This window comes from Pogonomyrmex barbatus, unplaced genomic scaffold (assembly GCF_055798465.1).
Source record: "Pogonomyrmex barbatus isolate J1 unplaced genomic scaffold, ASM5579846v1 scaffold1, whole genome shotgun sequence".
In the NCBI taxonomy this organism is placed as follows: Eukaryota; Metazoa; Arthropoda; class Insecta; order Hymenoptera; family Formicidae; genus Pogonomyrmex; species Pogonomyrmex barbatus.
Genome location: NW_028297098.1, coordinates 20,574,939 through 20,587,219, shown reverse-complemented (window position 1 = coordinate 20,587,219; position 12,281 = coordinate 20,574,939). Strand labels below are relative to the sequence as shown.

At 33.2% G+C, this 12,281-nt stretch overlaps 1 protein-coding gene across 4 annotated transcripts in view; it reads right to left on the bottom strand.

The window, feature by feature from the left end:
• Window positions 1–12,281, bottom strand: part of LOC105426742 (uncharacterized) — a 190,016-nt gene that overhangs the window by 174,700 nt on the left and 3,035 nt on the right. For 3 of the 4 annotated variants that reach the window (XM_089085271.1, XM_011638119.2, XM_011638118.2), the window contains exon 2: window positions 9,276–9,729. In XM_089085271.1, coding sequence (XP_088941397.1) covers window positions 9,276–9,527 — 252 coding nt within the window. In that variant the 5' untranslated portion in view covers window positions 9,528–9,729. Of the gene's footprint in view, window positions 1–9,275; window positions 9,730–10,194; window positions 10,417–12,281 lie in introns of all 4 variants that reach the window. The other variant, XM_089085259.1, reaches the window with a different exon arrangement.

Here is a 12,281-nt window from a genome sequence, read left to right as displayed (position 1 = left end):
ACGTCGTAAAAATATCGATAAAAAGTTCATAAAAATGATGCCTATATGGCTGTCGCAGATTGCTTTATGGAAAAGTTTAATAACTTTCGGACATTATAGTTTCCGCTGACTCTATCATTAGTAATTCATCAGTAATTAGGTACTTTATTATGATTTACTTAGATATATGTAAAATGAGGCAAATAAGAAAATGTTTTTTAATGTGACATTAAATTAATTTGTTTATATGATAGGAGAATCGAGAAATTTAGCTTCGAATTGTTTGAAGTCGATATTATTTTTTAATTATGTCGTGACAGAAGTTGTCGAACTTTGGGGAAATTGTCGAAACTTTTTTGTTCGAGAACCGTGAAAGAATAGCACGGCCTGCAGGTGTTATGCGAGATGTTATCATTCAATTGTGAAATTCAACTCTCGCACAACAGAAAAGTACGAAATACAAAAAATGGATAATGAGAATAACGGTGAATAAATTTTCCTTCTTCTTTTGCCTTTCGATTAACAAAAAATTAAACAAAAGAATTGAAATCTGACTTGTAATACGATTTGATGATTTGTAGTATTTAAAAATGTAAAAAGGGCTAACAGAAATAGAAAGAGAAAAGGGAAAAGAAGTATTTTTTGAAAGAATACAAATAATGTATACTTATAAGTCTAATTCACAATTATAGTATTAAGTATTAAGTATTAATTATAGTATTAAGAATATAACTTTTGTTACTAAATCTTGTTAATAAAATATGCAATCAAAATCTCCTTAAAGCAATATTAATATGAGATTACATGGATAATAAAGTTTCCGCTTTAATAATCGTTCTTTTACCGGCGCAATTTATATATCTCTTCACGTTAACGAGCATTCTAATGTACGCGTTACGTTCTTACAAACATTTTTCAAATGCAAACAAGATAAACGCGATATCAGGCTGGTTAGTTAAAATACACGGGATATAAGTGATAATCCCCCTTTCCACTTTCGCGCTGTGCAACTATCGCGTATGCGGTAACCTCATCATTCATAGCGGGGTATACGGGTCCGCCGTGTGAGACAATATCGCGTAACTTCAACCATTAACGATATAAACAGTTATGCGACATTAAAGGAAATGACTTCGTGCATGCAGATAGGCGAATGCGTTGCGTACGCGTGCGATAGTTATGCGGTAGAATGACTGATAACACCGCGTAACGTTATACGTTCGTGTGGGATCATGCATGCCGGAACGAGGCAATCTCGCGCGTAATTAAGCTGTGAGTATTCGCGCCGCGCGAGTGGTGCTCACGCAAAAAATTATTTCCTTTCCGCGCTGCGGAAATCGTACGAGTGCTGTACCGCCCTCTTGTGCCGTTGATCTGATAGCAAAGAAGGCCAACTGAAGCGAATTAATGCAGCAAACCGCATTTACAAGAACGAGAGAAGGTTAATTAATCTACTTAATTAGATTACGTTTCTCTTATCTCTAATCTTGAAATAATTAATGTACGTACGGATTCTGAAACAATTGAATTCGACGAATTTTCCGAGTTATAAAAAAACAGCCGCTTGAACTGCCGATACGCTAAACTCTTTGAGCGGTTTAAATTTGTTTCTTGAACGAAAAACTGTATTTCTTGTAGAATTTCCAATTTCTCTCGGAAAAAAAAGTGGCTTACATTGCTCTACAGCGTTCAGCTCTAAAAACAGAGGGATGTAGATCGCAAGCAAACACGTCGCGCAGAACGACGATAATCCGGAAATGCTCTTGGATGACCAACGTACCCGGGGCCTGGTGCGACCAGGGTTATTTCCGTGGGTTTAGCCGCGAAACCAAACAAACCAGAAGGGGATGGGTGGTCGGAACGAGTCGGCGAACGGTAAACATCGCCCCGATCGTCGAAACGCGGGTCGGAGTTGTCGCGTGTGACCGAACTACCGCATCTCCGAAAAGGCTATTTGCGTTGCTCTCTATCCTTTTCGCTTATGGCCCCCGTCTCACTCAGCCTACCTCGCCCTTTCCCCAGCCCTTATCTTTCAGCCTCCGTCGACAAAAGGAGATTTTTCGAGATGTTTGTTTAAAGGGTTTGCCTTGAGCACCACGGCGAGTCTCATGCTAATGCAATATTCGGGAGTATATAGCCGCGGGTTATCCTAATTAAAATCTCTAGCTATTCAACCAGTTTGCCGCTGTCTGCTCCGATGGCGGTCTACCCCCCAGATCTTGTTCATAAACGTGTTTCCTCTTGTGCGCTATTTTGTGATAGCATAACTAGATGAAAATGTACGGACAGCTCCAGAAGAGAAAATCTACCGAAGGTTACTTAATTTTGTAACGGATATTTTTCAATGTGGAAAGATGAGACATGGTTGTACGGTTTTCTGAAATCTTTCCATCATCTTTGCCTTAACATTTACTATTCTATTAACTTCGAACGGTTAATTATGTCGATAATGTAAGATACATTATTATGCATCGTGTAAAGAGTATCGGATATCGATTTGTTCAAAAATCAAAAGAAATGTAATTTACTCTCTCGTAATGATATTTACAGCACAATAGCAGGCACTATATTACATCCGCAATTTGTCGCAAAAGGTAAAAACTGCTGTGGCTTTCAATAAAATCGAGTTATTCATCGTCGACAGTGATAACAGTGTTATCTTATTTTTGTCGCCATTTCTCACTTGCTGCTACAGAACATTTTATTTATCCGCATTGAACTTATACAAGATATTGTGTACGATACGTAATAGTTTATTACAAAGGCTTCCGACTTTTGCAAATGACTACGCTTACACTCACTATTTACTTTCCACCAATTCCGGATTATTGCGCATAAAAAATAGATTAAACGTAGAATGAAAATTTTATGCTATTTTATTCTTTGTGTTCATATTACTTTAAATAGAAGCAATAATCATCTCTATATACTCATAACACCAACAAGATTACATAGAGTTATGCTTTCAATTCCTGGTAAATATGCCTTTAACCGAGTAGTAGAAAGCGATCTGTATGGTCAGACATCAGTCGCTATAATCCACTGTAAACTGCCGCATGATAGCATTTGGACTCGTGTGTATTGTATATATTGTACACAATCGCGAATAGTAGCCTTCTAACGAATAGTAGTCTTTTTATAAATAAAAAAAACTAGTTTCTTTTCAGCTAGTTTCTTCTCAATTCTAAAAATCTCAAAAATAAACGTTTAAAAAATAAATGCTTTTTTCTCGTTAATACGTGTATACTTAAAGAGTTTCTTCTAATTATTGGAATAGGAAGAAGTGTTTGCTGAAAAATATGATCAATATAAAGCAAGGAATAATAATAATAGATGCTGAATCTAATTTCTTATTCTGTAAATACACAAAAAATTTTGTATCAATTTTCGCGTTTATTCACGATTTATATATATAGGGATCATTACCGTGTACATTTTAAAATATGAAATCATGTTAGAATTAATCAATGGCTAAAAAATTTGTAACACAATATTAAATTTTTATAAATATATTTTTCCACGTTCGTGAAAAAAAAACTATATTTAAAAATAAAATAAAATTATATTTGAGAAATTATTTGTTACGTCGAATTAATTAATGCCCTTATAATAATTTCGACGTTCTGGGCTTTCGGAATTCTATAGTCGATGCTGGCTGTGAATACACAAGCCGACTGCAATCGCAGGATACGTCACGCGATGTAAATAATCGCGCAGAATGTACCGACGTCACGCGCGTCAGTGCAAATAATTGCGATTGTTACAAAACGGACGCGCTGCTGAGTGAAAATGTAATTTCACAATTCACGATGAAGGGAGCTATTATTTGCGGAGCGTCACCTTTTATTGAACGCTTGGACCAATTTGTTGCTGATCTACTCTTAGAAGAGAGTGAAAATTTAGTTAGGCATCCATTCTTTAAAAATATAAAAGCTTGAAATACAGGAATAAATAAAATTGAAAGAGATATGATAGAAGAAAAATGACTTAACTTTGTTGCTAATACATTTCTATTAATTTTTTTCTCGTTCACTTATATTTTTCTTATATATTTCTCGGCAAAATTATAAAAAGTCTGTCATTAAATTATAATTTTAACAAAAGACAAGTAGATTTTTTTCTATAAAAAATAATTTAACTCTCTTTTCATTATTTTATACTAATTACTTAAGAATATTCATACATCTTTTTGAGTGTGTAAAAATATATTTATCTAATCATATTATAATTGGCATCTTTTCCCAGAAGAAAAACAGCTTTATTTATATACAAAAATAAAGAAAAAGTAAATTTTATTATATCTATTCTTTACTTTCTTTTTCGTTAATTATTGATGACCGTTATTTATATTAATTCAATTTCAATTAAAACTTTTTATAAGATAAATATTTGTTCGTAAAGAGTTAACAATAGTTTCTCACTTCTCTCTCTCTCTCTCTCTCTCTCTCTCTCTTTCTCTCTCTCTCTCCACATCGATTAACATCGATTTTTTAGTATTTGAAAGTATGAGAATATAAAGTTTTATTTTTCAATTCTTTTTCTTTCGATGGAAGCGACCGGGGAGTAAACAACTCCGTTTAATCCCGAGACGGGATTCTTATCGCTTCTTTTATGCATACTTTGTAGACCTCGTTAGCGCTTTCTACGCCCTACGAACTTTTTCAACTACTTACTATTTAACGGGGCATTTTTTAATTTAGCAAGCGGACACGAAACGTCCGCGGATGAAACACTCTGCATGGATATTAAAATTCCTTCGAGATTCTTTCCAAGTTTAAAGCGCTTTCTCGAAGAAAAGAGCTCTGCTGAGAGGTAGTTTAACATTCTTCGACAGCAAGTAGCGGCTATCTATACATGTTTATTGGCTCTGTAAGCGTCTTCTTGCATTTTGTATAAATAAATCCTATATGAGGATCATCACTTATTTATGGATGGTTTATATCGTATTTTCAAAACGTTACATTTAACATAAACCATATGTGTATGCTACAAAATCATATGTTATAAAAAAGTTCCCAAATTTTTAATAGTGTATTGTTATTGTAATATTAAATAATTCTTTCTTTTTCTAATTAAAACAAGATTAAGACAAAATTATAAATTGAATGTGTTCTTTATATTCGTAACGAAAAATATCATGTGCTTCTGATTCTAATATTAAATATGTAATCATAAAATATAATGATAGTTTGAAAATTTATGAAAATAAAAGAAAAGAACTTAAATATTAAATTTATATATTTAAAACTAAAAATAAAAACTAAAAATATTTAATGGAATTTTAAAGATTCGATTAGTCTCAGCAAACCTCATGCTTTTAAGAAGTTTAAAATAATTATAATACGTTAAACATTTTTAACCTAATATTTATTTCTTAATTTTGATTTCAGAAAATTGCAGAACAAAACTACATATAAAGAAGATTTTAGTTTTATAGTTAGAACATGCTGTGTCTCTATGTTGAGTATCGTTTTTCAACGAGAGCGTGATATGTACAAGTAGGAAATATATCGAATTTATTAGTCCGCGTGTACAGTCATGATTTTTTTTTATTTTCTTTTTTTTCTGTCGAAAAACGGGGAGCAGAGTAATCGACTAAATAAAATACTTTTCTGAATGAGAAGGAAACGGAAGGTTTGCTCGTATTCACGCAAATTTTCACACACATGAAAGTGAGAGGAACGTAACAAGAACATCGGTGACAGGAAAGTGTAAAAAATTGTGCTGTTTCGATGTCATTTCCATAGAAATTGAGCATCTCGAGAGGCCCGGCAGATTCTCCGGTCGCTTTTCGGTGTCTCGATCCGCGACATACTACAGAGTACGAAAAAAAGAAGAAGCAGTACAAATTATCAGATTCCAGTAGCGAGAGGAAGATCAATCGAGAGATCAATTCATTATTCTGAGACAAGTTAGGTAATTAAAATTGACAATGATATAAAATATACATATGCTCTATATATATATATATATATATATATATAAATTTTCTAGCTTTTTTGTTTCAAAATAATATATTGATTTTTCTTTGCTCAGTATAATAAACTTCCAAATTATAATTATCTAATTAATATATCTCAATTAATATAACAAGAAAAATATATAATCCTAATTTATATAAGGAAAAATATAATTTTGCCAAGTTGTTAAATTATTTGAAATGAAATTAAGACTTTTAATAAATAAAATGAAATGACAATATAAAGTAAAAAACTGTTGTATGAAGATGACAGTATTATTTTGAATAATTTAATTATAAACATTTAATTATAAATTATTTAGCTAAATCGATATAAATTTTTTTCAACAATGAAAAATTTTTCGATTCTTATGAAATATCCTGCTATGTATTCCTATATATTGCTATTATATTTTTAATACTACTTTTTTCCGTTCCATTAATACACTCGATCTCTAACTTCGACCTTTCATTTAATTAACAATCACGAGAGAGCTACCGCTGGCGGAACGCATTTGGCTCGGGAAAAAGGAAGAAATAACAAACGCAGCGACAATCAGGAACAAACACGCGACGGAAAACCAAAACGAAGATATCGAAGCGTAAATTGGAACATATTCAGTTCGCGCGCGCACGCGGTCGTTTTGAAATAATTACGAACAACACTGACGGCGGTTTGTTTCAAACAGAAAGGCATATATAGCGCGCGTTATGCTTTTTTGTTTTTTATCTAAAAATCAAAATATTTAGTTTTTTCAATCAATAATTTTTGTTGAGTTTGCGATAGGGATATATCCATAAAACGTCACGATCTCCATTCGGTGATATATTGGTTCGAGTACTACTCTGAACTCTTTTAGCAGAAAAAAAGTCCTTTTAATTCTTGACTCACTCTGTATCTATCCATTTATATGTCTATATTTTTTGAACATCCATATTTATGCGTCCATTAATTTGTGTCAATGCAAAAGGCACTATGTGTCGAATTTCGCAAGTTCCTTGAAAATCGCGAATTATATATGTCATGGCGCATAATTCCGAGAGAGGCCATTTCGAAAATATCGGCGTAACATATTCAGCAATGAAACGCAACTCGAATTCGACGAGACCGCCAAAATGATTTTACTGATCAATCGTCACGCATAGATGTATGTTGTGGGTGCGCGTGTATGTGTGTACGTGTGTGCGCGCGAATATGTGTGAATGCATTTTCAATAGGTTACATGCGATAGCTCTCTTTGAACTTGCAATCTCTTTCATTTAGGCTGTTTCACTGGTCTCGATTTTTTTTTTAGTCCTTTTAACGCTGATATTCCTTTGATGCGATTTTGCGCGATCGAGCATCGATAATACTGAAATTTATCGGGAAATACGATCGAAACGAGCGACGAAACCACTTCTCGATCGAGAGTCATTAATTAAATACGAAAGAAACATAATATCTAAAAACCCAATTATTTATTTGTTGATTTCAAACGAAATGCACATCCGGATAAAATATTTAATGAATCATTAAACGTCGTTTGAAGCTTCCTGGAACATTTCTATTGATATTATAAATTTGCATTATATTATAACGTTACTAATCATGTATCATATTGCATATTAAGAAGCTACAAATCATTTTTTAACACTGTTGAATTTTTGAACATTTTTGAATAATTTTTCTTTCCGAATATTCTGCTTTCTTGTATCTTTATAATGACAAGCAGGATTTTTCAGGATCACTTGCAAATAACGATCGACGCCATAGCTGGAGAGAAAATCGCGAATCGGCAGGATGTGTAAAACGCCGCGACCGATCGGCTTTTATCCCGCGAAAACGCTTATTCGATAACTATTGTTTGCACACTTCCATTTACGAGGTGAAATTTCCATGCCGCGGTCTGTGCCGTTTATCGGTCGTAACCGTCGTTGGTGCCGTCTAATAAATATCACTAGCCGAGCGATTTTATTTTAGCGTTAGTACCCCTAACGTTCTCTCTTCTTCGACGTGATCGGCGTTATCGATCATGCCAGCGTGACTACCGCGAGCTTAATTGGCCAACTTTTCGAAATCAGCGAAATTCAAGCAGCGTGATAACAATGTTATATATGTGTTTAAATGAGAAGAGAGTGATCTTGTTGATATATTAAGAGACGTGAATAATACGTCAATAAATCTTTATTTTATCATTTCAACATTTCTCTAGTCATTTAAATCAGAGAAAGACAATTTAATATCAGCTATTAGTATCAGTATTATCGTAAATCGAAACTTTACTCTTACTTTTAACCTTGAAATGTTTATTATATTTCAGAGAATTGTAAGAGATACCTAAGTTTAATCTATTCTCATGGGAATTAAGCTTTTATTTTATATCTTATATTTTATATCTAAAATAAATAATAAAAGAATGTCTTCTTACATTCAGATTCACAAGAAAAGTTTTTGAGTAATTTCAATACAATTTTACGATTCTATTAAATAAAAGTTTTTGGTTAATTAATATCAATAGTCGATGTGAATATATAGAATAAAAGCAGTTTAAAAAATTTAATTAAAATCGACAATTTTAATTCGGTGTATTAATGTTATATTCTATTAAATTTATATTCTATAGTGAAATGTTATAATAATATTAATATACGTGCTATTATGATATTTAAGAGAAAATATAAAATTATTTTAATTGTCAATTAAATATGAATTATTTAAACGTGAGAATTTAAATAGATTATAGATTATAGATATTCATTGAATGATAAAATTGAAAATTACATATTTTGCAAAAGAATGCTTGAATAGTTCACATGTCAATAGAGATAAAATATTTTTTGTCATAAAGAAAAATGTAATGTATGTATGTATACGTGTGTATGTGTTCGCGCATGTGTGTTAACCGGGTCACGAATATTTGGTAGAGAGTCAAAAAGCCATTGACATATTGCGTATAGTAAAGATATGTGCGACAAGATCATAAAAAAACAAAAGATGTAAGGAATGGGGAAGAAAGCAGGAGGAGAATTTGCAGCGTTCAGGAAGGAAGGCGTTTCTTTATTCTTCCTTCGTGTGTAAACGAAACGAGAAAACGGAAATTCGCGTTCGTTTGAGAAAATTTTATGGGAATTGAAATCCGGCCCTTTTCCCCGTCGCAAAGAATTTCGTGAGCATGGAAATACCTACGGATAATATTCGCGTTGTATGTTCTCGTTTCTCGAAAGACACTTACCAATCTACAAGTTTTTCAAAATCCAACTTTTGGTTTGTTAAGGATGAAAGGATAGAAAGGATATTAGAAAGGATATTTGTTACGATTTGAAAACATTAAAGAAACGAAAATACGTCGATACTGACTGTTCGCCTCAGCACGGTCCTGACGGTCTCCACGTCTTGTCGTGTCGGCCAGCGCGCGTAGACGACGCCGCTGAGCAGGATAACAAATACGCCGATCCAGATGGTCCACGCTAGAACGTTGCGCGTCCTGGCGAGCAGTTTACGCGCCGTCCTCGTCGAGATCACTTCCTGCGTCGGTATTTCCAGCTTCTGCGCCCGCCTCAATATGTCCTGAAGTCGCCTTTTGGCCTGCTCCACATCCGGCACCCCCATCGTCCTTATTTTTATTCTTATTCACCAGCTTCCCTGTTTTCCACCACGTCGATCTCGAGTCCCGTAGGACCGCGCCTTTGTGCGTAGAGCAGCTATCGAGTGCTCACGATGGAGACATTAAGGATTGGTGAGATCGTAGGATTGTCTCATACAGTATCTTCCTTGTTGTCCTTGTTGGAATTAATGGCGCGTCCTCGATTTTCTGCAAAATTTATCCCGTTACTTTGATTTTTCTTATTTCGAGAATCGTTCATCATCTTAAAATGTAAAAGAAGCTTATCACCTTGCTCGTCCGCAAAATCTCTTTTTGTAACTTTTCTGATTTTCTATCTAATGATACTTTTCTATCTAATGATTTTGCAAAATTATTTCTTTATTATAATACAAATATTAACATTTAATGGGTTTTTTTAAATATATTATATTTTATTTAAAACTTATAAAAAATAAAAGACCGTTTCAGTGGTCTCTGTTTGCTAATTCCGAGCTGCATAATCTCACTTGATAGACATATGCGAGCAATTTAATATTAAACGAGTTGGCACTTAGTTCTTACAAAGGAAGAGTTTGAAAATACCGGTCTATTTGCCGGTCTCTCGCCTGTCACCCGATCCCTGTTCCGGCATAATCGATTCTGGAATTATTCCCATTGCACCACGGTAATTACCTAATAATTCCAGGATCGATTCCCCTTCCCTTCTCTATCTCGACAGGAATGATGCACGTGGAAACTCGTCCCTAATTTCCTCCCATGTGAAAGTTCGACCTACTTTCGCTGCAAGCTTCAGGATTATAAAGATTCGCACACGTGTCAGGCACGCTAACGATTTGACGCGTGATGCATCGCAGCCAATAAGATTTTTTTAGCAAGTTGCGTTTTTCATCATTCCTATAACAAGTGAAAAACAAGAATAATGTAATTAACAATGTGTGAGTGACAATGAGTGAGTGAGACTAAAGTTAAAAGCTTCTGTAAGATTAACTTGTTACATGAAATATATTACAATTATATCATGTAGATTCTTTTATTTTCAAATATTTTTTAATTAACATTGAATTTTTAATCAACAAATTTTTTTTATTACATTTTAATCATATAATTTTATAATGTATAACATTAATTCATTTCCATGATTCGTAAACATTTATTAAATTAAAATCTATTTTTGATTAAAAATTCCGCTAAACAAACAGAATCTCTAAACATCTCTAAAAAAACATTAGTGAAAGAATTAATAATTCAAAATACTCAACAGCTTTTTTAAAACTAAATTATTAATTATTTTAAAATAATTTTTGAAATAAATTGTTAATTCATAATGAAAATTTAAATATTACTTTTATGTCAATAAATTTACTGACAATTAATTTTAATAAATCATTTATTACATACATATTATTTAACATTATTCTTTTCACGTTTTTTTTTTATTTATTTCAAACTTACTTTCACCATTATTTACAAGGTATTTAAAGAGAGAATTTTATCTTTTCATCAAGCCTCGTAACTTTTCCTTCTTTGAATTATACTCAGACTCTGTTCTACGATTGAATGAGATCGCTTTTTGGGTATCTCGAGAGTTTCCGGCTGGAAGAGCTTCTTCGTTAGTTTCTTATAAATTTTCCAAACGGTACTCAGTTGGCCTTGTCCAAACTACGTCGCGACGCGGCCAAAAAATCTTTTGTGAATCATCTGGGAAACTTTCGTGCCCCCTTGGCCGCGTCCCGAAGGCGAGAGGAGGCTGAAAAGGAGCGGTTTATCTTCCGAAAAGAAGTTTCCGCGCGTATGAGGGAAGGAAATACCGCTTCGATCAAACCACAGCGATGAGCCACGAGAGAGCACCGGGCCAGTGATTCTCCATCATCTTCCTCTCCGCCAAGACGTCGATCATTTATCACACGCGCGTTCAACATTAATCAGCTGCTTTTGTACCAGCAGAGGAATCTCCAGAATTCATGATACTAATATAGGGATTTGACTAGACTCGAAATTAACCGCTATTTGGAATTACGAATCTTTTTATAAATGCTCTTGCTTGTAAAAGCAAAGAGAAGAGTTTATTAATTCTTGATAAATTTGATATGCGAGAATGAACATCTCTCTAAAAAAAATCACAAAATTTTAATTATAAATAATAAGATCTAATATAATAAGATCTAACTTTTGACAAAAACTAATTTAATATAAAATTTAATTGTAAAATTAAATATTAAAAGTTTCACAAAATGTTAAATTTTCACAAGCACAACTTTTCATAAACTTTTATCAAGAAAATATGAATTTTATATTTTTCGAAAGATCTTGTATTACTATTTAATTGTTAAATTTGAAATAATAGCTGAATGTCCTTTATATTGTGTATTGTTACATGTTCTGCAATTATTTCTACAATGCCTTAGGGAACGTTGTTCCAGGAGAAACTTTGATATTCTGTCCCATTCTAAATACAATTACAATATACAGACTTGCAATACTAGCGATAGTATCGTGTTTCGAGCCATCAAATTGATGTTTTCAATACTGATCCCGATTTTCCTCTTTGCAGCACAACAAGTTTCTACATTCCCGTTTGTAGACAACAAACTATACTACTTGTTAAAATTGTCCTGTCTTTTTATGTTTATTTCTTTGATTCTTTTCTATCTTGGCTTCTCGAGTTTTTTTTAACTTTGCTCGATGTTTAAACGCGAATAAAAACACGACTTTTACGAGTGAACAATTGTACGAACAGGGAACAGAATAGAACGCGTGAC